Source organism: Columba livia, chromosome W, assembly GCF_036013475.1.
Source record: "Columba livia isolate bColLiv1 breed racing homer chromosome W, bColLiv1.pat.W.v2, whole genome shotgun sequence".
Lineage (NCBI taxonomy): Eukaryota > Metazoa > Chordata > Aves > Columbiformes > Columbidae > Columba > Columba livia.
The window spans coordinates 987,259-1,013,899 of NC_088641.1; the positions used below are offsets into that span (position 1 = coordinate 987,259).

General features: G+C 48.1%; 1 protein-coding gene across 30 annotated transcripts in view; it reads left to right on the top strand.

The window, feature by feature from the left end:
- The window catches only part of LOC102098165 (transcription factor 4), a 175,873-nt gene that overhangs the window by 79,816 nt on the left and 69,416 nt on the right, over positions 1-26,641 (top strand). For 23 of the 30 annotated variants that reach the window (XM_065044565.1, XM_065044574.1, XM_065044581.1 and 20 more), the window contains 3 exons: positions 5,506-5,570; positions 21,070-21,199; positions 21,594-21,643. In XM_065044565.1, the coding sequence (XP_064900637.1) occupies positions 5,506-5,570; positions 21,070-21,199; positions 21,594-21,643 (245 nt within the window). Of the gene's footprint in view, positions 1-5,505; positions 5,571-18,995; positions 19,035-21,069; positions 21,200-21,593; positions 21,644-26,641 lie in introns of those variants that run through there. The other 7 variants (XM_065044579.1, XM_065044578.1, XM_065044575.1 and 4 more) reach the window with 3 other exon arrangements.

The window sequence follows — 26,641 nt, forward strand, 5'->3', positions numbered from 1 at the left end:
TAATCTTCACAATCTGATCCATTCTGGTGGGACTAGTCAAGGACCCTTTAATATAAATCAGGTAGAATATGGTCTTTGATATTCTCTCTTTGCATTCTCAGAGGTTCAAGAACAGTTTTGCCGCGGCTATTTTCTTTCAGAAGCACACAAACAGAGGAATCGCGTCCTGCCCTGCCATAGATGCTATTATTTGGCAGATTACAGAAATAGATGGAGCAATTTGCCTCAGTCTTTTGGTTGGGGTCCAATATTGCGAGAGCTGAGATCAGTGAACAAAAAGCTGGGCTGGTGTTTTTGTGGGGTGTATATATACACATAGCCACATATATACACCTGTGTTAGGGAGTAGTTTGCGGTGTTTGGGCACTAATGTCGCCTGTTTGAGTGTGAGTGAGTCGGTGGTGACGTTTCCCTTTTGCCCTGAATTTCCTCCCTTCAGCTTGTTCAAGCCAGTTCTGCAGCTTTATTTTAGTACAGGTTTTAGGATTTAATTTTCTTTGCATTTTGATGGTACTGTTTAAGAAAAAAAACCCTCTCCCTTTGTAATGCTACTTGCTCTGGCATCATAACGTCTCTTTAGGAACCATTACTGTTTACTGCACATCAGTGCACAAATCCTCTTGCGTGCCAAAGATCTCTTTCCCCTAGCACCGCGCTATGTCTTGGGGTGCCATGCCCTTCAAGTATTGGGATTAATACCGTTAATGCCTTCCCTTAGCGTAGTGTCTGGTTTGTGGACTTTGCCTGGATCAGATGCCGTGTCATTTGTACTATTTTGTGAGCATTATCGCACAAACTTTGCTTAAAATCTCTTGGATTTCTTCCTTATTGTCTGTACTTCACATCCAGCACAAAGCAGAAATAGCTCATTAACATGATACTTCCATTACCGTCAGATGAGACTCTTTGTGATGTAAAACACACCGTTCACAACCTCGCAGAAATAAATAGGGTATTTTGCCCCTAGATCCATACCGGTAAGTGCTGCTGTCGGAGGAGCGCGGCTGTGCAGCCCGCTCAAGCCCCTGTGTGTTACTCCCGGATAAGCAACGCGCTGCTGGTTTCGTGTTGGAAGAGGAGAAATCGCAGCCGGACACCCCAACCTTCCCAGCCCGTTCCTGCCTATTCCCTGCCTGTCCCTGCCTATTCCTGCCGGTCCCTGCCCATTCCTGCCTCTTCCTGCCTCTTCCCTGCCCGTCCCTGCAGCGCCAGCTGTCACACAAAGGGGACAAGGGGCCGAGCCTCCCGCCAGCTGTTGGCCAGGGCCAGCGCTCAGATTTACAGCCTTCCGTGAGGCGTCCAAAACATGGCACTAAATGCTAACAGCGTTTTTCCTTTCCTGTATTTCCTCCTTTTTCTTCCCCTTCTCTTTTAAAGAGCTGAGTATTCAAAAGTTGCGATAAAATAAAGACGAAAATGTGGGCAGGTGATGTGTTCTGCCAAGGGCAAAAGGGCAGCAAGCCTGTCCGTGGAGGGTACAGCGTGTATCGTAGCTATAGGATATATAGTGTTTGCTCATTTATTTCTGTGAGGTTTATCCTCAAATAATTGGTAATTATGTAGAAATTTTGGCTTGGTTTGTCTGCTGAAATGAGCCCGGTTTTCAGGTCTCTGAGGGCGAAGCCAGCAGTACTGCTAGTCTGGCTGTCAGCGTCAGCGGGGCCCGTGTTGGGAGACCCCCCTCAAGTCCCCTCTTCTGCAACCAGACTCAGGCGAGCCCAGCAAAACGCTGAATGCCAGAACTGTAGATGAAGGCAGAAGGAACCTATTTGCTGATTCTTGTAACAATGCAAATAAGCCCTGCTCCGGCTGGTAACACGAGGGGTTCGCTCTGTACGCCCAAATGTGGAGCTGGACGGTCCAGCCCAGAACGGGGCGTTCCTGAGGGCCATCGGGTGCGTTGGGGACACTGAGCATCAGAGGTAACAACCATCCATTTTCAGAAATGCTAGAAATGCACTAATAAAATAAATAGATTTAAGCAAAATTACAGACCTGAACAGACCGAAATTTGCAGCCATTAAAATTCCAACCCTAATACAATTGCCTTATTTATTTTCCCCCCCCAGACAAGTTTCCCTTCTTGACTCTAACCAAGAACTAAACCCCGAATGTAGGGCAGCGGAAACCTGAATTAGAATATTCCGGTCCGACTCATCTCTCAAAAAATCTGTCGAACACGAAATGGATGCAAACGTTGAATTGAAGACATTTATAGAAATAGCTTCGCTTCCTTTTGGGTGCAGATGGGAGAGGCGGCTCGTGCCTCTGGTTCTGCCCACCCGCGCCAAGGTGCCCGGCTCCGGGGCTTTGTGCTCTGCAACTTGCTTACATTTGCTACTTAATTTGATTAATTTTTCAAAGTGCACCGTGGAGAGGCAAGTGGCTTCTTTCTCGATTGATCGGCGATCCTGCGCTGCTTTGATTTGCTGCAGCTCAACAAAAATGCAAACAAAATATTTCGGAAGCAACGGGTTTAGTTTAGTGGCTTATTTGGTGGGTATTTTCTAGAGGTATTTAGAGAGCAGAGGCTTGAGATTCAGTGTTTGTCAGACACCGGGAGCTGCACGTAGTCCTTCCTTTGTCTCTCCTTTGATTGGCATGCACTGTGCCAATTAATTGAAAATATATAGATGTATTTACACACAGGCGAAGTTGTTGCCTCGGATGGCAATGGAGATGCTTTCTGTGCCGTGCCCAAAGAGCAAGGGCGTGTTTGGAAGTTACTGCCCAGCCTTTGTAGGTCAACGTCTTCCATGGAGCTTTGTTTCAATTGTCGGATCATAAAGCCTCGGAAGGGTATAGATCGTGTTGTGCGTTCGCAGCGCCGGTAACAAACGGCACATTTTAGCATTTGGTCCTCTAGGTAGCAAAAAATGAATCAGATGTCTGACAAGATTAGTTATTCATCTCTATTCCAGGCTCTCCCGTTTTTTTTTCCCTTCTTCTTTTCTCTCTTTTTTTTCCCCTTTTTCCCTGGCTTACAACAAATATTACTAACGGGTACTTTTAGGGTTTAAAATATGGACAACAGTACTCCATGCAGTAAAAGACTTGAACGATTAATGCTACCCTTATGCCTCTTTTGAGTAGTTTTAGCCATGGGGCTTGGCACTGCCACCATTGTCTTTGTGCCAAAAAATATCCGCAGCGGCTGCCGCATTCTAGTACTAGAGGGTTGTCTCGAAAATTCCGCAGTGAATGCGTCGGGTGTCTACATCGCTGAGACGCTCTCTTTAAACCATCCCAAAACAGAGCGAATCCTCAGCACAGCGCAGGCTGGGGCGGTCGAGTGACTGGAAACGGCGCATAATGTACAGTAAACGTGGAAATTCAGGAGAAGCTTTTGTGTTTGTGAGGACAAATAGGTGCTGAAAGAGCCTACTCTTGCATATTATCAGCGCTCTCGCAAATTTTATTATCTGAAACAAATGTGCCAGTGAATTTTAAGCAGAAAATCAACATCAAGACTGTGGCTAATTTTAAATGGACGGTTTATATAAAAGATATTTCCCCCCCCCACCCAAATAAAACAAATTGAAATGTCATTATGAAAAGTATGATAATTTCATAATTACAGCTGATGGTGAAAATCTTTCTATGTGTATGTTTTTAACGGTTTCTTGACTTTTTCATCAATTTGGGGTATTTCTCCTTAATCGAGAAGGCAGATTTCTGGCTGTACGTGGCAACAGCAACAACAAAACCGTAATAAAGTGAGAGGCTTACGCTATCAGAGCGAAATGCGTTTGCCCGTGATCTCCAGAGCTATCTGTTCGCTGGTAAAAGTGGACGCTGGAGATGAAATCTTTACAAGGAGCATAATCCTAAATAAAAAATAGAGAAAAGAAGTCAATCTCCTGCTGGCTGCTGTGCCGCTTTGGTACCTCGCAGACTTCGACAGAGTCCTGGACGAGTGCCCATTGATGTCATGGAAACACTCAAATTACTGAGAATGATTCATGTCTATGCTGTTCTCTTATCCTCCCCCACACAAATAGAAGTAGATTTTAACCCTGACAACTTGTAATTTGCAGCGGGTTTATTTTTGTATCTGGATAAATATTTTTTAACAACTGAAATTAAGATGAGGCTGCCTGTGTGTGATACGATAGAAAAGGAGACTGCGGTGCCCCGGCGCAGCCGGAGGCGCCTGCCTTCCCCGCGCCTCGTGTGCCGCTTGGGCTCGGTCCCTCGCCCTGCCTCGCCGCTCGGGCTTTATTTCCCCGTCCTCGCCGCTTGTTGTCCGCATCCGCTTTCGGGCCCTCTTGGGGCGATGGGAAGTAGCACACGGAGCTCCGGCACGGTTTGTGTCCAGAGCTCGGCCTTGGACATGGAAAATGTCGTTGGCGTTTCAGTCTTGACTGATGGCTGCCAAGGGTTCCGGTGCCGAGCGGGGCTGTGGGGCGGCTGATCCGGCATTGGGGTACAACCAGACACAAGTGCTTTCCAAAGTTATTACATGTGCGATCGGCAAAGAGATTGTGGAGGTTCCCGTGTGTAAGTAACTATGTGGAAAGCAACTGAGCAACAAAAACAAGCCTTAAATTGTTATGGGAGGCAAGATGATTGTTTTATTCCAAAGCGCTCACAACGGTCAAAGCTCATCAATAATACCTCCAATCGGCGATCAAACCCCGGAGCTGTGTTTAAAGGAAAGGCTTGCGGAGTCAGTGTGGCCACAGCCATTTGGGAATGATTAAAATCACCTCCATCATCCTTTGTGTAGCGATGGGCGGGCTCTGTACGGAGCGGGGCTGCGGGGGACCCCGGAACGGGCGAGCCGGGGGCATTGTCACTGCCATGGCGTGCCGTGTCTCACGGCTTGGGTGTCTCGGGGACGTGGGGTGCGCAGCCAGGGACCAACAGCAGCTGCTCGCTGGGTTTTATACCCCAGCCTACAATAAAAACTTGGGTTTTACGAGTGGTTTTACTGTGTTCTTTGGCTGTTTTGTTAGATAATGCCTCCCCCCATGCTTCTCCTCAGCGAAGGGTGGTCTTTTAGTGGCAATATGTTTTGTATCAGCCCTCTTGACTGCTCTTTGTCTCCGGAGCACGTGGTGCGGTGCTGCTCAGCCATGACTTAATGCTTTGCAGAAACCACCTCTTCCCTTCTTGATTTCGCTCGAGTCTGCCCATTCAAACCTCAAAGAACCTTTCTTTTCCTTTGTAAATATGGCAGCACTGTAACGGGTGCTGCAAGTCAGGCTGCCGGAGCTGAGTGTTAAAGGCTCCCTGGGAAAAAAGGAGGCAAAGAAAGGGTATTTAGGGCTGGCAGAGCTGCTCGGCCGTCGTTGGGCCCTGTTCAGGAGCGAGTGGTGAATGTGTCCCAGGTGTAAATTCCATCCCCACCTTTGTCCGGGGGTGATTTGCTCCTGGGAAGGATGTGGATCTGGAACCCAGCAGCTCCACATGCAATGAACACCATATAAAGCGCTCAGAGATGCTATATGTGTACATATGTATCTGCTTCTATCCATTATACATATCTTTTTTTTTTAACAGGTAAAACAGAAAGGGGTTCCTACTCATCCTATGGAAGAGATTCGAATTTACAAGGTTGCCACCAGGTAAGCGACAGTCTTGTGCTAAATACCCTGAGAAATGAGGTTTGTCCTTCGGGCTGTGCATCCCGGGGCCAGACCCATCCTGAGCGGATGTGTATTTCTTAGAACCGGGCTTCATTTATTCGCAAATGCGGGGTTTAAGGCTCTCGGAGCCAGGACGTGGTTACTGGAGACTGTTGGTGCTGGGGTTGGCGTGACCGGGAAGGACGGGGGACCGTCCCCTGGCCGCGGCCACGGTGCGGGCTGTGCGGGACCGCTCGAGGGCCCGTGTCAGCCCCCAGCTCCGGGGGGCTCCCGCCGTAAACTCCAGTTTGCAGAGAATCTCTGTGATGTTGTGTGAAAACAAGGTTGTATTGAGGGATAAAAATGTCTGTGAAAATATGATTTGTTGTCCCTTTTTGTTTCTGAATTGGTTTTGGCTGGAAGTCAAGGCCAGCAGGCTAACAGCAAAGCCGTCTCAAGGGAAGCGCGCGTGAGCTAGGAAAATAAGAGTAGTTTAATTCAATAATAAATGCCAATGCGATACAAAGGTATAGCGTGTGTGCGTGCGCCTCTCTGCACTGTGCATTTGCATACTTTTAAGTCTCCGGAGAAAGTCTGAGTCTAAAAATACTATCAATAGCCAAAAGTCTGTGCTTTGTTTCAAGACAATTGATTTTTTTTTAAAGACACTTTCTTTTTAATTCCAGTAGCAATATTAATCGCGTGCTTAAATTCGTTTTGTTCTTGAGGAGTGCTGGGTTTCTTTTCCTTTCTCTAAGTGCAGTAGCTTCGCACTTTGGAAAACTACTGAAAGAATTTAATAGCCTTCTTAATATTCAAAGCTTTATGATGTTCTCATCTGGCCAGGGAATGAGAATAAACCCAAACCATGATAACCAGAGCAGATAAGTCCAGAAGATAACACGTGTCACTGCTTTCACCCGGTCCAAAGCAGCCATAGGAGCTTGTAATTAATTTTAGTCGCCATTTCTAGCGCTGGGGATGTTGTCCCCATATTGTCCCCAGCGTTTTGCTGTGCCGAGGACACGGGCACCGCAAAAGATGCGTTTATTCCAGTGCAGCCAGTGCCTGGGGTCGTGGTGCCAGAGTTTGTGCATTTATTTCCTGAACAATAACAACGAGCAATCACGGTTTACACTTTGGACCAGTTCAGGCGGGACAGTCACTGTCAGGATGGATCCCAGCGCTCTGGGCCTCTGTGGGGTCAATGGCGAAAACCCTCCCGACCCACTCGCCGTTTCTGTGGTGTCGTCCATGAAAATTTGAGGAAAATTAGGAAAATATTACCAAAAAAGTGCAAATAGTAAGGATTCCGATCCACGGAATAGGGTCGCTCTTTCTGCCACGTGCGTCCACTTTGTTGAGGAGTAATGGGAAAGCGGACGAAGCGATTGACCAGCGCCCAGACGGGAAGGAGAAAGATATTTCTAAAATAAGAACCTCTCGAATTCCTGAAAGGTTCAGCAGGAATAATGCTTAATGCCGAGGCTGCACCATCTGTTCCCTGTTTTCCAGCCTGCAGAACTATCAGGATCCACCAAATTATTAACGAGCGTGAACATTCAGGCTTAAAAGGAAATGAAAAGCTGCAAGCCCATTGCGGGATTTCTAGGGTGTGCTTTCGCACGTATTAAGGAAGACGAGCTTATCTAGGCAGGAGCTGTTGTAGAAAAGCGGTGGAAGTCCAGGGCGGCCTCGGCGGTGCCGTTGGGGGTGGCCGAGCATCCCGCAGCCCCGCTGATCCCAGCTCCCTTTGCCAAAGCCCGGGAGGAACGTGCCGGTTTCATTGATACGGGCAAGGTAAATCGCTACCTCCAGATGTGATGCATTGCTCTCTGTAGATGAGTTCCTGCAACAATTAAGGAAAACTAAATACCTAACGATATTGAACTCGCTACCTATTAATCTTGGGGTAGGGAAGAGCCCACCGAGGTCTCGGCAGCGCCGGGAGAGGTCGGATGCGCAGCCACACGTTCATTAAGAGATGATTTTTATTTCCGCGCCTCGGGCCCGCTTGGGCTCTCACTGAAAACCACCGCAAATACAACACTGATTACAGCGGGAACGGAGGAAAACGCGTCTCGGGAGCCATTTAATTCCATTAGAGAGGAGTCATCTAAGAAACATGTACCCAGGTTGTTGTCAAGACACTTCTGAAAAACTGGCTTCATCGAAGTTAATGACAAAAATCTCATTTCATTCAGTGCAGTCAGGATTTTGCATGTTGTCTTAATTCTGTGCTACTTATCGTTTCCCCAAAGATCAATTTTTTATATATATATTGTGCTGGTTTGGGGGGAGATTAACAAGGCAGTGGTACTAAAAAAACCCCATACCTACTTGATTTCTCTACCTTTACTCCAGTTTGGTGTGTTAGTCTGTATTACTGGTCGGATACCCAGTGATGTGGTGATGAGGAGCAAGGAATCTGCTTCGTTACTCAAAGAGCCTTGTGGAGCCCAGCACTGGAAAGAGTCAGGAGGAGTGGGGTGATGTGATTTAGCGCGGGGCTGTGGGAATGAGAAGCGCTGTGAGCGCGGTGGCTGCAGTGGGACCGTCAGCTCTGGATCCCCCGGCCCCGCATGCCCAACGACAGCCGCGTCGGTCCTGCGGTGCGCGGAGAACCCCGCTGTTCTTCGTGCGAGAGGAGCCGGCTACGCGAGATCCCGCCATGAGATGGATGGTACCGTGTGCTGCTCGCGGAGCGGGGATCCGCTGGGCGCTGATGCTGAGCGGTGCGTGATTCAAAACAGTGAATAACCAGAGCTGGAAAATGAGCTCGATGGCCAGGAAACATGCACCATCCATTTCCAAGGCAACGCGCGAGATTGGACGTGGGAATAAATTAGACAGTTCTTTGAAAATTTGGATTACGCCTTTTTGGCAAATGCGTAGTAACAGATACTTCGGTTTTAAGGTGTTTTAACTTAAAGCAAAATGCCCAGATCCTAAGATGACTTGTTTTTACTACTAAGTCTTTCAGAGAGCGAGTCTAAATGTTGGTTTTGGATGTACTGATTTACTTGGTGTTCAAGAAATACTCTCGGAGGCCAGTTGGAACCGTCCCCCTGGGAAAAGCTGCCTCTGGAATGAAGTGTTAAGGTACAACCTAGTGGAGTTATGCAAGCTCAGCCAGCTATTTTTTTCCCTTTTATTTATTTTTAATAAAACACAACTACTACCAAAACATAATAAACTTTACCCAGGCTGAGATCATACACGCCAGCCTGATTCACGATTCCACGGGAAGGGGAAAGGCCAACCAGAGTGACACGGGCATGGTGTGGCGCTGGGGCTTTTCGCAGCTTCAGGTCAAACAAGCAGCGTTTTGTGCGGGAATCTTGCTGGGAAAGCCGCAGATGAGTGCAATGGAAAGGAAGGTGCAGGTGGATGAGCCGAGCCCACTGCCCGTGGGCCGGAGGATGGAGATATCCCCCAGCACCAAGAGGGGATGCACACAAACATCTATTGCCCATGTTGTCTTTCCTTCAGAAGCACCGGGACTTCTTCTGCTGGGAATTATTGAATTGTTGCAGTGTCTCTAATTATGTGAAAAGGAGTCCAGCAAGGAAAAAGAAACCAAACAAACCAGGAGGGATTATATTTTTATCTGATATATACTTTTAAAATGTCCTTCTTCAGCGCTTCGTTCAGCATGAGATGGAGACTAATGCACAGGCTCAAATGAGGCTTCTGGTTCAAGCCGCTAAAGGGCGGCTGTTAGAGGAATAACGGCGGCACCGCGGCTGCTCCGATGCTCTCATTTGTCCTGAATTTCGCCAGCAACGCCTTGTCCAGTGTCTCACGGGGCACTTTGGGGCTGGTTTCCCTTTCCCGTCCCCTGGCCTGCCCACCTTTTCCCGGGAAGCGCCGGCAGAGCCGGATTGTGGCCGCCAATGGGGAAGGCGTGAGATGAGGCGCGGAGCCGCCGCTCCCACCCGCTTCTCCTTTGTACCTCGCTCATGAACGGCAGGGCAAAGAAGCCCCGCTTTATTGGCATTGTATACAATAAGTTATTAAATTTCATCTCTGTAATACACCTGCAGTAAAATAACAAAACATTACTGCACTTAAGGAACATGTGTGTGCGTTGCAACGTTCCACCCCTCCCTTCCAAACAGCTGCTTACGGATTTCAAGATCCATTGTATATATTCCCCAGAGCCCACCTCTAATAATCGAGACACATCTGCCATTGCACTATTATAGGCATATGTAGGTTTATTGAAAACTATACCTGTATATAAAAAAATTAAATAACTCCTACCTCAATTAAATTGGCAAGCTACCTTTTGTGAAGATCATATTGCAGACCTCTGGAGACACTGCGAGTTCATTTTCTTCTTCTGTTACAAATTACTCAGTGTTTTTTTGCTTAGTCAAATAACCAGGTTTCCTCACATTTCGATGGCAAGATTCCTTTGGCTGTAACAATTTCTCCATCGTGCTCCCTCCCTATAAAACCGCACAAGAGCTGTGCTAATGTGATAAAGCCGCTGGGGTTGGTGGGCAAAGCCCCATGGAGTTCCGTGGGGCTGGGAAGCCCCATTTCGCCCGGGAACTTTAACATGTTTGTGGTTGGGGAAGATTCACCTCTGTTGCGGTTTCTGCTCAAGCATCTCGCCTTGGGAGCTGGAGTCACTGCTTCTGCTCCAGAAATCAGTTCTAGCGCCCATAAACTATCCTCTGGTGATCGTGGGCACGTTGTGGATTAATGTTTGTGATGTTACAGCACTAAAATAATGACAAGAGATAAAATTTCCGTGTTAATCAAATGTATTAAAGGAACAGACTTAAGTTCAGATGTCTGAATGGCTCATTTAGCAGAATTCCTCATGCATCCAGAAAGACACGGTTTCATTGTCCATATCATAATTGAAGCAACGCTAAAACCCAACGCTGCAATTTGGTGCTAAAAGGAACGCTTTCCTCTTAGCCCTTCGGATCAAATGTTAAGCCGAGGGCTATTTTGTTGGAAGCGAGCATTCCAAGGGCACCTTTCTGGAGCTTATAACCTGGCAACAGAATAACACTGCGATCCGTAATGTGCAGTAATGGGTCCGTGTTGTGGCTGAGTGCTGACGGGAGCTCGGTTTGCCTTGGCGGGCGCTGCCGTGCGGCTGGAAGGCGATGGGAAGGGAAGGATGCAGCTGCTGCTGTACCGCGGGTTGCGCTGGTTCGGCTCTGCTTGGCGTTGAGGGGAGATCTCACCAGAGGCAGGCTGGGCCTTGGCTAGTTCTGGCAGCTGTCAGGGCTCAGAGTTGCCCGTGGAGTGCCATGGCACAGGGGGCCACAGGGATGCTCTCCTTGGCACGCAAGCTGTGCTTTGGTGGGCTTTGCTAATGGGAATCAGCCCTCAAGAGCAAAACCTTGGTTCACTGCAGCGGCTGCAGCCATTCTCCTGGTGTTCTTGGTGCAAGCCGTGGCAGGTGTCACCATGCGTTGTTTTGCCAGGGCTGACCGTCTCCTTGGTGGCCAGCCGGGTGTCCACATCTCGTGGTGAGCTCCCGTTCCTCTGCCCCGCTCCATTAACCAGCCAAGTTCTCTCTGCATTCTAGTTCTGTTAGATGATCCAGCACAGCTCAGTTCAAGCAAGTTCTGAAGAAAAATGTCACTTTTTGGCCTAGCAGAAATGTGTATGGGTGTGACGATTGCGAGGACAAGGTTGCAGTGTCACACTCAGGCTTAGAGCTTTGCTCACAGAACTGTTGATGTTGGCATCTCGGAGGTCACCTCGTCCAAGCCCTGCAGATGAACCAGGCTGCCCAGGACCACGTCCTGTGGGTTCTGAGCATCGCCAAGGATAGAATCATCGAATCACAGATGGTTTGGGTTGGAGGGACCTTCCCAGCTCCCCCCACAGGCAGGGACATCTTCACCAGCTCAGGTTGCTCAGAGCCCCCAGACCCCACCTTGTCCAGGGACCCTCTCTGGCCACCTTCATGGTAAAAGCGGGGTGTCTGTTGAAGTGGAATTCTCGTGTGCAGGCTGTGCCCGTTGCCTCCATCACCAAGTGCTTCATGTCACTGACTTGCAGAGGGTCCAATAACAGATCTTGTCCCAGTCCGGACCGGGGTCTCGGCATCACCTGCTGCACACAGAAGTAAAGAGGTTATTTTAGATGTTGTTTTCTTCAGGTGACCACGGTGCTGATGTCCCGCAGTGGCCGCCCGCTCTCGCCTTATTTCCAACAGACCGTTGCCAGTCGCCTTTTTACTGCCCAGAAGTTGCTCCGTTTTGCCAGCACCGCCTTTGACGTGTGGTTACCTGCTGCTTTGCAGGGGAATGAATAGCATCTTTAATCACACTTAATTACCATGCGGCTGCAGGCAGGAACTTCACATCCAGAACAGCTCAAGATGGAGAAAGCAGATCTTGCACGAGCACAGATACAGAGCACTACCTATCGAAATCATCACTATTTTCCAAACAGACGCTACATACAACATTTAGTCAGGATCTCTATTTTCTAAGACTAAGATTAATTTGTTCCTACCAGTCACAAAATTTCTCTCATTTTGCAAACTTCTTTACATATTTCCAGTTGAGACTGAAGCAATCTCTAAGTTGTCCGGATCTATTGTTTACATCTTGCATGGGCTAATAATTGTATCTTAAGTCATTCAAATGCCAAAGTAAATCGTTTAATACTTGGTAGACTGAAAAAGAGAGCAGATCGTTGTTGCTGCATTGCTGTGGAGTTTCTTCCCTGTTTCACTGCGTCCTCCCTGGGAGGGTCCAGCCCTACACAACCCACCAGCTGTGTTATTTTTAAGGCCGCTGACATTCCGGTAAACTCTCCCAGCTGATGTTCACAGAAATCCCTTTAACCTGTCTGGCGAATAGCTGCAGAAACAAAGGGATGTGTTGAGATCCCGCTGGAATGTCTGTGTTTGGACACGGTGGCGTGTCCCTTGGGGTCCAGTCCCAACTTCAGCCCTGGCGTCTGCGCTGACCTGCGGCGTGTTCGTTCTTAGGAGGAGACGCTCTAGATCCGCTCCCATTGTTATGTGATTTATTCCTTTGCTTCCTGGCTTGAGAAAAGGAGCAATTACTTCTGACAGGTAGAGATTTCAGGGAATGTATGAGGATATGAATCCTACCCGCTATTTACGTATGGAAGAATTAGAAACAATGACTAAGTTCTGCTCTTGAAGAGAGCAGGAGATGCTCTGCTAGCTCAGACGCACGAGCAGCAGCAATGGCTGCGGAGCTGTCGTGGAGCATCCCCTGCCGCCTTCCTCACCCGTGCTCCGGAGATGCTTTCCCAGCTGCTTTTAGTTCAGCATTAAGGCATTTACACAGGGTAACCAAGTGCTTCCAGGATTTGGGTCCCCATGTCCCACAGGGCATTTTTAAGGCATTTCCCACCCTGCTCTGGCTCTGAAAAGTGCCCAACACACTGTTGGTGCTTAACAACTGATAAATGCTGATAAGCCCATAGGCGGGTGTGTGTTCGTGGTGCTGCGGCAGGTGAGCTGTGTGTGCCAGGCATTGCCGCACTGTGTTTAGCGACAACGGAGAAGTTAATATTTCTATTCCGCTCTGAAGTTAATGACAGAGTGTAGCCATCTGTCTGCATGTTTCTAGCTCTGCCTTTGTTGGTTTAACTATTTTCTTGCTTTGAAAACGGATCCTGTCAGGAGAAAACGGTTTTTTAAATAGTAAATATGCAGACCATGCTACAGTTAGAATTACGGGTATTTCCCACATCCTTGTCTTTCAAAAGTGTCTGGGGAAAAATACATATAAAGCCTAATAAAAACCAACTGTATCACTGAAATACAACTCACTTGGGTATTTCCCTGTCTCTTTTTTTCCATACGCTGTAATGTACAGTGTTACCTTTACGCTGGGTAACAAGGTGCCGCGGCAAATCCCATTTTGAAAGGGAGTTATATTTGTATTATTTTATATGAGGCAAAAGAAATGGCAATTAACTGCGCAGCATATTATAGCCATCTCTGGAGCACCCAGCTGCTTTTACCATCCTGCCCGTGCCATGGGGGGGATGGCAACGGCGCCTTCCCGGCGTAGCCTTAGCGTCTCTGGTGGGGCAAGAAGATGCGAAATAGGTTGGTTCCACAGTTTGAAAATCCCACTTGCCTAGTTGGTCCTGAGAAGAGCTGGAACTGTGCTCTCCCTGCTGCTCCGCTCAGGGTGCTGTTCCTCCCCATGGAGTCATTCTCTTGCGCAGACAGTCCGTCCTTCCCCAGCACCCCTAGACCTTCAATGGAACGACTGCGCCCGACGCACAGACCCGCTGCTCCTCCCTGCCTTGGGGCAGGTTACTAGATATTCATCAACCTGCTTTAATTTGTGTCGTAGAGATGATACGGACAGCTGAAAATTGCAGCGTAAGGGTGAAGCCTTGCTGGCTGTTGTTCTCCGTGTGTGAGAACACTTGGCTCGCTATACATGCTCCATATAGCGCTTCAGCATCTCCCCGAGCACGTATAGCCGGCATTTTGACGGAAAAGCGCTGTTTTTGCCCCAAAGCGCTGCCGCAGCGGGCGGCACAGGAGCCGGGGCGCTCAGCTACACCTTGCTGGATTTTTACCTGTGTCAGCACCAAAAGCGCCTGTTCTCCCCTTCCCATTGCTCAGAGCAGCTGAATTTGCCCATTTGGTTGTTGCTGCAGGGTCAGTCTAATTTTTTGTCCTGTCTTAAGCACAAGGTGACCTAAACTGTGCAGATTTGACTTGAAATGGATATGGCTTTGTCAGCTATACCCTTGCTTAGAATATACCCATTCCCCTGCAGGAGCAGGTGCTTTAGCTGGAAAAAGAGGGAAATATAAAATAGAGGAAAAAAAAAGGTTCCTATTTTAAATACCGCATGAGTGTCATGAGTTGCTTTTAGGTGTATTTGCATAACAAACTGGAAAAAATCAATGTGACTTTATAACGCCGAAAACATGAAACACAGTTCTGATAGTCAAAAGGGTGTTTCAATTGCTGATAGTCCTTGCCCAAGCAAATGGTGGTAACACAGCCCAGGGTCGTGTCTGCATCATTCCCGTCTATTCATTTACTCATTGCTGATCTTCTCCTTATTTTCGTAAACGAGGGAGCTTTAACTAATTAAGAACCTGGGCGATGCTGGATCATTTGGGTTTTTCCCTGTAAAATCTTGCTTCTCCATCAGCAAGGAGCCGGTGTTGATCTTCCAGGCTGATGAATAAAGAACAACACGAGGCACTTAAAGTATTTAGCACGGGTTCTGTTATTTGACTGGACCTGGAAGTTTCTTTGGTGTCTCGGTTGTTTTCATGGTAACTTTTCTTTGGTTAAAAATATTACTAACATAATTGACAGAAAAAACTCCGCCGTTTCGCATGCATTTGAACCTCTGTGAGCCTTCCCTGTGTTCTCGTTTTCAAAGGGAAAGCAGTAATTCCATCATTAGACATGGGAATTGAGGCACGGCGCACCTTTCCAAGGCGCAGGGACGGGGCTGTTTCCCGGCGGAGCGCCAGGGCTCGTGTAAGCCGCTTGGAGCGGGGCCGTCATTGACTCCTTAGGCTAACAGGGTTGAGGGGGTGCAATAACTTGCCAGGGAGGCACGTTTTGAAGCACGTCGTGGTAGGACATCGGCGAACCGAAGAAAAGCGGACGAGGCGGCTCTTGCCAGCAAGTCTTTGGTGTTTTTCCCGGGGAAAAGCGGTGTGGAAGTGCGGTTCTGAGCACAGCGTTCGGCACCCCATCCCAGCGCATGGTGCGGGCTGGGGGACGCTGGCCACAAATGTTCCTTTGCGTGTTCATTTTGTGTGCCGGGAGGTGCTGTGGAAAACAGGGACACCAGGACACGCGTTCCGTAACTTAGTGAGCGGTTCCGATATACGTACTGGCAAACACCACGTTTATCTGGTTCTTATTCAACCCTGATAGATTTTACGCTGCCCGTTTGTTACCGTACATCGGTATTGTGATACTGCGCGCTTCTTTATACCCAAAGTGTCTTTCCATGTGTACATAGCTTGTGTTTTGGAGCGGAATAGCTCCAGAGGGCTGTTTTAACTGAATGGGGAAGCTGTTGGGGGTGAGCTGAGCCCTGCGCTGAGCTCTGGTCAGCAGTCCCCAAAATCCAGCTCCGTGCAGGGTGACACCCCGAGGACTGATCCCGGGCTAAACCAGCGGCTGCTTCGGTCCAGTTCTCTTGATTGCTATATCGTTTAAATGTCATTGCTGGCTATCACGATACATGGAGACGCGGGAGCGCTGGCAGGGTCCGCGGTGCTGCTTTGCACCATGTCAGATGGACTGCAGGTCATTTTGGGCTGAATTCTCCCAATAACAGGCTGTGACACCCCCAGACCCCAAACCCAGCGAACTTCTGACCATAAAACGCTGGGCTTTGAGCACAGTCCCCAGCCGCCCTCACCAGGGACAGTCCCAGCAGCCTCTGTACTATATACGGGTTTTTGGTGCCCTTGGAGGGTGGCGGTGGTGACACGTTCCATCCCCGGGACAGCCTGACATGGCTGTTACCTGTGTTGAAGTGTGTGTCTAGAAACCCTGCCATCATCTGGCTCCATTTCAGCGTGGAAAGGAAAATTCTGTCCTGAAAGCTGAATAAGGACGCGGAGAGAACGTCCTCCTCGCCGCCCCCGAGCGAGCACTGGGGAGGAGGTTTTGGGTTATTAGCACCCAAAGAAGTTGTCTGGGACACCCAGTTTCATAGATATGTGTGTGTGCGTGCGTGCAAACACATTGCACATCAATTCTAAGCATATATAACACCCCATTTTGCTGATGTTTGCACCGGGGTTTCATTTGTGCTGAGGGACAGGAGGTGTTTGCAGCTCCTGGGTTACCAAGCTGGAGAGCAGAAAATCATGAACAGAGCAAAGACGGTATTCTACAAAACTCCTTAAAGGAGGAGAAAGTCCCTTCTTCCCTTTGGATTTTCCTGCCTTGTACTTATATTTTTCCCATATAGTAGGGAATGAAATATTTGTATTCCACTAAAGCTTCAGAAAAGCAGCAAAGCCCCTGCAGTCGCTGCTGAAATCGTTCACTGTAAATGTGAAGGATGGGGATCGTTAGTGCAAACAAGTAACTAACCTTTAGTGATAATCAAGCAGCGGTATCATCATCGGAGTCATCATGCCTAATGGTGAGTGGAGGGCTGGGCAGGAGCGAGCAAAATTAGCTAAGGAGTTACAAACCATCTTTGCTCCAAAGAGATGGGGAAGATGAGCAGGATTGAATCCTCGCTGGCCGGAGGTGGCGGAACCGCCACCATTATTTAAGGGCACGTGAAATGCTGCTAAAGCGGTAAATGAACTTGGAAAGTTGCTGCTGTTGTGCTGATATGATATCCAGTGCTCAAAAAGCACGACGGGGAAAAACAACTCCAGAAAGGTTTCAACTTAAAGAGCAATTTTAAATGATGCAGAGGAAGAGGGTGAAAAGATTAACTAAAAATCAAACCAGCCAAACCTAGAGAAGTAATGTGATGGCTTTAATGCGCAAGGGCTGCTTGAACGTGAGAAATGATTTGATAATACCTGCAGCATTTTTTAATGGAAAAGGTCAATGTGAACAGTGACCAGTGCACAGCTCTGGAACGCAGGAGGGAAACAACAGGTTAGTTGCCATCACATAGGGAAAATAAGCCCAATTTCTCTCACTTCATACACGTGAGTGTGCTTGATAAAAATAAATCTCTGTGAAAATTCAATCTGTGCGGGAGAGAAGTGCTTTTGTTCCTTAAAAGTCAAAATTTGTCTGCAAATATGTGCAAGAATTGCGGTTGGTTCGGTGGGAAAGGAAACCAGCACCTTAGCTTGAAAACACGCTCAAAACCCATCAATGCGATTTGCAGTTGGCGTTAGAGAGGAGTCCTGGGCATCGGGGGACACGGGGGGTCTGACAGGGAGCTGCCCGACTCCCAAACGCCGCAGAACGGAGGGTCTGTGGGAACGGCACAGATTACCAACAGACGCCCCGACGGCCACGTGAGAAGTGGAAATTTAGTTTCATAATTTGATTAAAAGCAGAGGATCAGAATCACAGAAGGAAATAGGCAGCAGTGATTCAGCTGCGTGTGTGGCGTGACTTCGTTAGCCCCAAAATTCAGAAGCCGAGCAGCTGAAATGGGGATGACGAGATCCCCGCCTGTTCTACCAGAGGAGAGGAAAACAGGACGCTTCTCCTTAGAAATTTATTGTATTAAATAAAAAGACCTGCAGAAAATTCCTCCCTGCTCAGTGTTTTTTGGGGATTACAGACCAGTTTCCTTTTAATCTATTCTATTAGTAAATCACAACACTGTCCTCCCGCCTCACCCGCTTTGGGAAGACAGGAAAACCAAAGCATCTCTTTGTAAATGTATTTCCTACCTACTGTGCCTGAAACAAATATTTACGTGTCATTCACACGGTTTTCATTTGCAAAGCCAAACTTTGGCTTTGCAACGGAAACGTTTGTTTTATCCGGGAGGGGTAATATCGTATCCAGATGGATGGTACTTTGTCGCAATACGTGCGTATTCTCTCCTTCCCCGGCTTTAATTCTTTGTCTAGTTATTGGGATTTTGGAGGCGAGATGGACCACTCGGTGACTGATTTTACAGACGTTTGGAAAGCAGACGGGGTTGTGTGTAACAAGAAGAGCAAAGATGCTGCAGTTGATAATAAATCCAGCTGCGTGACCCGGCGTGGAAACGGATTTCGCTCCGTTGCTTCTTTTTGTGCTCGTTTTTAGCTCAAACTCGAATGTTCCACCGGCAAATTCGGTCAGTGAGGAGCTGTGTTTAGTAGGAAACAAACTGCCTGGTGTGTGGGGCCGGGATGCGGCTTCGGAGCTCATCCTTTCTAGCGCTCACTATTCACTTGGGTGCCTCCTAATTCCTGGCGTTCCCCAGCTCCGACGGGAGCCCCGGGGCCGGTGTCACGGTGCCCTTGTGCCGTGTAAACGTTTTATTGCCGTCCCTCTGTCGCAGGCCGGTGGCAGCGCGACACGGAGCCCATTGTCCCTTGTACAAGCATCTCACAATAATACTAATATATTTTTATCATATTAGTGCTCCCCTTAGTGCGGGTCGGTCCCTCTTTTTACCTCACCAGAGCGTCTCTGTCCCATAGACAAAGGAGGGAGCTTCGCTCCGGGTTGGGTTATTTGTTAGTGGGTTTTTTGCTTTGAGACAGCGAAGAAACGAGTCGGTGACCGTTCTGGTGACAATTTGTGTGGCGTGGGGTTTGTTTCCCTTTGGAAATCAATCTTTGCTGTGGAAAAGCTCTGGCGGGCGATGCCGAACATCCCCGGCCCAGCACCGATCTGAAGGTGCGACCAGGAGCAGCGTTTGTCCATCCCCGCCGAGCAGCTTGAAAACGGGACACGCGTTCCCTTCTCAGATAACAATGCAAGTTTGGGATTCATGGATTTCTTTTTCCCCGTAGAAACCTCTGCATCTCTTTATAGAGAAAAATATTTGGATGAGAAAACAAAAACAACATAGGGTATGTGTATGTTTTCTGCTCCTAAAGTGAATCTTGTTTAATCTGCAATAGTTTGCAAACGCTGTCTTATATATGTTGTTGGTTTGGTGGGGTTTTTTTTTAAGTCAAATGAAATGTAGTAGGCTGGGTATAGGAATTTATACAGCTGATGGCTCTAAGTCTTTCAGACTACCCGACATATGGATAAACCGCGCACAGATTTAGCAGGTCTGTCTTTATGTTAAAACGTATACGTGATAAAAATATATGACTGAAGCGAATTTCGGCGGTTAGCGCCGTTTCATTCTGAAATGCTCCGAGCCCTTCAGTAAGATCCCGGTTATTTTCGGAGGGTGCTCGCGACCAATCGCTCCCCTTTTTCCCGGGCTATCCGCATCGCTTTCTCTGCCGTCACGCAGTGGGCTCGCGCCCCTTTTTGCGGGTGCAGGTGCTGTTTGTGACGGGAGCGCAGGTGGATGGGAGCCGAACGCACAGAGAGCGGCAAAAAGCGCCTCATTCCCGGGTTCCTGCGCTTCCCAGCCCCCAAAGGGCGCAACGCCCGCTCCGTTTGTCCGTCCGTCCGTCCCTCCTCTGCCGTTCCCCTCCAGCCTCCCTGGGAAAAAGAGGCAGAATATAGTTTTCTCGACTCAAAAGTGATCTGGAAATGTTTTTAGCAAGTATAGCCAAGGAGTGAGGATGTTTTAATTTCTGATTTTCCAGCTCGCGGGGCATATTTGACCAACTGCTTTCAGCAGAAGACATGCCACTTTGTTGAGCTATTTAGGAATCAAAAAGACTGTCTTAATTTCAAACAAGGAGCCTTTGTTTTAGTTGGTGACTGCCTTGTGAAATTTTTCAGTTCTCAGCGGGTTAACCAGGGAACAGGGGCAGAGTCATAATTGGCCTATTTAGAGTATTTTGCATGTGAATAGTGTGTTAGTGAAGCATTACTAAGTCTGTTGTGAGTGACATGGTGATTAGAATTTAGATTAGGGAAAACACATTCTGTACTTTATCAAGTACAGTAATTAGTTCAGTCAGTAAAAGTTGATTACAAGTAACGATAAAGTTAGATTTTTGGTGCTTAATTTTAAAATTTCTTTATTAAATGGTAAATTTGTCCTTAATATAAATGGTGGTATCTACACCTGTTTTATTGCCTATCAGAATAATTAAAAGAACAATGTGTTCAATGCAGAGTATAATCAGGGGATTTATATATTATGGGTAAGTTTCAGCGTAGTTTATAGCAAATAGAGCATTACTGGTGTGCCGCGGTCTCTGGAAGCGGGATGATTTTCCTTACGGCGTGGGGCAGGATGTTTTGTGCCGCTTCACGGAAACCGCGGTCCTCGCGTTTACCGGGATGCGTCTCGGTAGTTAATGGTACAGCCATAAAGTGGAGATACCGCAGGTCCTTTGCCGCTGCCGTACAATAGCATTAACTGCTTTTGCTCTTCCGAGGTGCTTTTTTTGACTGATAGCGTTGCAAAAAACTGTTAATAATGAATAATCTTCTTTGCACGTTGTGATCCCGTATTCCGGACAGCCTGCTGTGCAGATTTTTCTATTGCCAAACCCCATCTATTCGACTCGCAGATATGAATTTTACCCCGCGCGGGGACAGACAATGAAGCTGTTTGACGTGCACGGAGCCAACGGCTCGATCAACAGCCCCATTTTTGTTTAACTTTTATTATTGGTAAATCCGTGCGCTTAACTAAGGGAACTCAATTACCTTCCAATATATTAACAGAGCTCCAAAAGTTTTTAAGACACTGATTGCGTTTGAATAAGCAGGCAATAAGTCTCCTTTAAATGGAAATAATCCTATTTTAAATGAATGACTTTGTGCTTCCCCAGCAAAGGGGAAGATGCTCAACTGGCAATTTTCGGCACGTCTCCTTTAAAAATTTGGCAGGTTCTCGTCTCGGCGTCTCAGTCGCCGGCGAAGGTTTCTTTACGGTGTTATTTTTAGGAATGAGAAATAGCTAATGATGAGGAAAGTCGGCTCTGCCATGCACGCAAACACACGCCTGTGTTTTTAATCTCCTAGCAAAGTCTCCTTGGAGGTGAGATGGATATCGGCAACCCCGGAGCGCTGTCCCCCAGCAAGCCCGGCTCCCAGTACTACCAGTACTCCAGCAATAACCCGCGCCGGAGGCCTCTCCACAGCACCTCCATGGGTGAGTCGCTTTGCCTTCAACCTTTTCGGGGCTTGTTTTTTACCATTTCAACACATAATCAGCGTTCCGGCCCGTTGGGCGATACTTTGCAACACAGACAGAGCCGGGACTCGCCGAGGGGTTTATTGAACTGAACCGATTACTCCTCTCCGACCTCTTTGTTGAGCTCGCAGGAGCCCTAAAAAGTCGCCTTTTTCAAAGTGTAAAGCGAAAACAAAGCCCTTAAGACTCAAGATGAAAATATGATCAGTTTTGCAGCGTTTTGCAGCGTCCGCTCGGTGTCCCCAAAACGGCGACAAGGTGCCGGGCAGGGCGCTGCAGCAAATCGCGGCGCGATTCAATAGAACAGCTAAAAGCCTGTCTCACGAACACCCCGTTCTGTCTTGTTTTTCAGAAGTCCAGACAAAGAAAGTTCGCAAAGTTCCTCCAGGTTTGCCATCCTCCGTAAGTACCGCTGGCCCCGGCGCGCTCGGCGGCGCGGGGCTTTGTTCGCTGGCGCTGGCGTAGGAACCCGCTCGCTCCCGGCTCCCCGGTGCCAAACGGCGGCGACGAGCCGAGGGGAGGCCCCACGTTCCCCGTGGGGTGCCGTGGGTCGCACGACGGGGCGGAAGAATCCGCCCGCAGGGATTTTCGGCGTCGCTCCACCTGGTCAAAGAGCCAATTTGAGGAGAGATTGCATTTCTCAGCCCGGGATACGGGGCCAACATCTTCATTGGTGGTGGCACCCGCGGCAGCGCCCGCCCAGCTGCCGACAGCTGGATCCAGCTGTGCCGGGGCAGGGGGCGGCCCCGGCGCTAACGGCTAATTAGCCCATAATTTAAGAAGTATCCCCGATACCTCTTGGTAGGGAGGGGTGCGGGTACCACGTTTTTCAGGGGTGTGCGAACTCTTGGCAGAAGTTGGTGTTTCTCTTTGGTTCACTGGAGTCCGCACTCTCCTGATTCCAATAATTAATCGTGTCGTTGTCATTTTCTCATGGCCGTGTAAAATCTTGGGTTTTTTCCCCGAAAAAGCCGTGCCAAGGTGCATTACGTCTTCTGACAGCATTTGCTTTAAATTCCATTAAAATATATAGAAAGTAGTGTTTTAAAAGGAATTATATGAGATTTAGCAAATACAGCATGGAGAGCAGTCTGGCTAAAGAGTGCATTTTATTCGAGTATTTTAATTCTATGGGGGTTTTTTTCTGCCATTGCTTTAGACATGCAGCACACGTATTATTGTGTGAATACCTGCAAACAGAGAACAAGGCGCTCAAGAGGGGCGAGCTCCCCTCTCCTACCTGACGACTCCGTTCATTTGATCTCTGAACCGGGTTATTAGGAGGAGCTGGGTGCCAATCAGTCTTGCGCAGCATAGAACAACTTGGCCTGCTAATCTCACATGGGCTGTATGTTTTTCCTATAAATCCACGTAAATTTGCAGGTTGCAAACTCAGATACTTCCAAAGCTTCGCTTATTGTAGTGACTGCTCAGCAGCAGCTTCATTGCTGGTCACTTTATAAATAATACAGTTTTAATCCGAAAGACAAAACCACATATGAACATCCTCATTTGATCACACGCATTATTGTCATCTTTAGAACGTTAAATACCAACCTAAATCTTTTCTTGTAAGCTGTTGAATAATGGGTATTTCTCAAACGCAAGTTTCCAAGAAAGTAATAAGACTATTTTTTTTTTTAATTAAAAATAACTTCCCACACGTGTAGTTTAAATTTCTTTCACTATGTGTTTTCTGGGTTTGATTTTTATTGGCCTCCTTGCCAGCAATAACTAATATCCTCCCCAAGGCTTTTTATGAGGACGGTTCCCCTTCGGGTTAGAGGTGGATTCAGTGCTCGCGACTATTTTCACAGTATTTTTATTTTTAACTCGGATTATCTCCAAGTAGAAGATGCATTTTAAATACTCGACACGATTTTAATGAGCTGTACAAATCGATTAGGAAATAAAATATCAAAAGGTATTGCTGAGTATTTAAATCACGCAGAGCTCTGCCTTCCAAGAACAGGTAGATTAAAACACAAGTCCAGTAATGTGAATAGGAGAATGATAGGATTCTGAAGGAAATAGAGCATTTTTAATGGAACATACATATTGTCTTCAGATGTGGTGAATCATAGGCTTTGTCGGGAAGGACACTGCTTTAGGAAAGGCTCCTGTCTCAAAGAAAAGCTCAGATCACCTTTGGGTTATCGGTTGTGTGTCACTGAACTGCCGGGATTTATGATGCCGAGTGAAGTGTGCGCGTTTATAAATCGACTAACTAGACTATAATACACTTAGTTGATAGGGTGGAAATATTGCTGTATTTCCCTTAAAATATGTATATTAACTTGTTCTCAATGTGATTTATGCAGTGGATATGGAGATTAATGCAGCAGCGTTGGTGAAAGCAGTTATTGTTGATTAATTCATAAGTAGTCTTATAAAAATTTCAATGATAAATGGTAATAAATATGTTGTATCAGCTCCCCTTTATTATAGGAAATGGCTAGGAGTTTGGAAAACAAAGCAAATTGAGCTGTGGAAACAAGGAGAGTTTAGAACAGGCGGAGGGTTTGAGCTGGCTTTGGTGGGGTGCTCAGGAGTGCTGGGTCCCCAGACTCCGCCTGCTCCCCACCAGGTCCTGGGACCGTCTTCCTCGGGCTCTGCGGACCCCAAACAGGCTTTGTGGGTTTCACCGGGACCGTTCCACGCAGGAGCCGTCGCGGTGCCGTTTGTAGCCAGGCCGGTTCCTCCGCACGGCCCCGGCCCCACCGTGACTTCACCACGCGCTTCGCTGGTCCGTCCCTCCCCAACCCTCATCCCTTTGAGCTGCCATGGGTTGGTGACGTCCGACCTTTCCGTGAAGCGTTTGCCAAGTGACGTGGTGTTTTCCACCCTTCTTCTCCTGGCCAGTCAGAGGCTGGAGGGTTGGAAGCATCTGAAGGAATGGGCAGATTTGCGGGGGAAACGGTGAGCAAAGAGCAGAGGGCTGAGGTTGTAGAGCTGGTGTTCGAGGGGTGTTTTGATGGGCTCGTCCTGACCGAAAAGTGGTGTCTGTCCAGGCGTCGGTTCCCAAGACATTGTGTAAAACAAAGCAATGTCTTGAGGACAAAAGGAAGGCTCAGAAATTAAACGTTCCTGAAGATTCCCGCCCTGCTCCAGCAGACGATGCGTCTCCCCAAGGAGCGGGTTTATTGTTGTTATATCCTAAACATGACACAGGAATTGTTGCCCTGAGGGTGGTGAGAGCCCAGCCCAGGTTCCCAGAGAGGTGGTGGATGAACCATCCCTGAGACACCCCAGGCCAGGCTGGACGGGGCTCTGAGCACCCTGAGCTGGTGACGATGTCCCTGCTCATCACATGGGTGGCACTGCATGAGCACCAAGGTCCCTCCAACCCAAACCATCTGTGATACCAACCAGTGTGGTGCCGCACGTTATTCTGGGTGCGGATAATGAGAGTTCTTGTGTGGGGAGGTTTTACAGCCAGAATAAAGAGTGGGAGAAGTCAAATCTCAGTTGCATTAAAAGACAAGAGAGGAACTGAAAAATTTTGTTGATGAATAACATCTCCCGAGCCTCAGTTTTAATGGCAAGAGCCTCTTCCTTTGATCTGAATTTAAGGTGTCCCCTCAAGCCAGGGGCATCTCTGTGTATTGTCAGGCGCGCCAGCCTGACCTTGCTGGCCAGACCGATGAGGAAGCGTACGGCTGGTTGTACATCCTAAGGAAACACCTGCGTGGTTCCAAAAAACCAAGAAAAGAGAAATACTAATGGGATGCCACCTGCAGTTTTTCCACAGCTTTATTCTGGTTTCCGCGGGAGAAGCGCCGGTGATTTCGCTGGGAGGTGAGGAAGCTGCTGGTGCTTTTTGTGCAAACTTTCCTACCCCGAGTGAAAAACACAGCCCCCGAATTTCCCTTCCAGTGCTCAGCTTCAAATGGGAGTTTTCCGGAACAAACACCCTGTTCCCGGGGTTCAGCGGTGGGTTGCGGGCTGGCACCCACCCGCCTTTGGCCATGGAAAATTAGGACCTTATTAAACCCCACGCAGCCTTATTTTATAGTTATAACAAAGCTCTGCTTTTCGCTTTAAAGGGAATAAACACATTTAGCACCCAGCAAATGAAGTCCAACCAAGGCAATGATAAGATCCGCTGTGCAGCGGCGAGGGGATGGGCTGGAAGTCCGTCTGTCCAAAGCACACCTGCAATCGCTCGCCCAGCCCCAGGGACCAAGGAGTCATTTTGCAGGCGGAATGCCGTGCCCATGTTTTAAAACAGATTAAAAGGCGACACAAACACCCAGTTAAAATGGCTTAGTTTTTAGGTTTTGTTGAATTGCACGGCATGAAAAAGCAATTGGGAAGGGCAGTGTGTTTTCCTTAGGCGCTGGCTGTACGTTATATTCAAAGGTACTGCAAAATTCACACACTTGTAAATGTTTGACTCTTTTGGACTCACCCCCCCCCGGTTGTGGCCCATTGTGAGCAGTGGGTGGGATGAGCTGGGGCTTTTTGGTTTAGCTTGAGCAGAGACTCCCTCTTCAGAGCTCTGCGGGTAGTGCAGAGCACACCAGCCTGGGCCAGCAGACCCAGGTGCCTCCGGCGCTGCAGCGGAGCGGGAGGTGCTCAGCGCTGCCCTTGCGGCGGCTCTGTAGCGCTGCGGTGCGGGTCGGGTCCTGCGCGCCTCCCGGACACCGCTCTGTTCTTCGCGATGGACACATGGTCCTTTTTTCCCCTCTAAATTTGACACACATTGCTTTTAATTTAAACTTTTCATCCATCTGTATATTCACATCCACTCTGGAGGGTTCCCAGTGGAACAGACCCAACCGATCCTTGTAAAAGATGTGGGTTCGGTGACCCAGCCCTGCCCGCACCCCTCCGAACCCACATGCTTTACAAGGATCGGGCAGAAAACACGTTCTTTTCGGTAAATAAATGTAAAAATAAATGGCCTTTTCACGCCCAGCCTTCAATCATTATCTTTGCGTAGCTGTGTAATTTAGAATTCCTTTTTCATTTGGGAATTAAGCTGAGTTTCCCAAGTGTTAAACTCAGCCCTTAATTTTTCCTATTTGAACGTGAGGCCAATTGTTAGGAAAAGGCATTTCAAGATTAAAAATCAAATCTCTCTGCAGTAACGTGATTTTGCAGCTTTTCTTTAGCTGCTATCTGTAGATTGTACCCATTACAAGCAGCGCAGTGCCTTCAGATCTGCAATTAGCACTGCTCAGCGTTTAAATCCCATCTTGGGTCGGCCTTGCTGAGGTGGTTTTAGGGAACAGTGGCTTTGGGACACGGTGGCTTTGGGACACAGTGGCTTTAGGAAATGGTGGCTTTGGGAAACGGTGGCTTTAGGAAACTGTGGCTTTAGGGAATGGTGGCTTTAGGACACGGTGGCTTTGGGACACGGTGGCTTTAGGGAACAGTGGCTTTAGGAGACAGTGG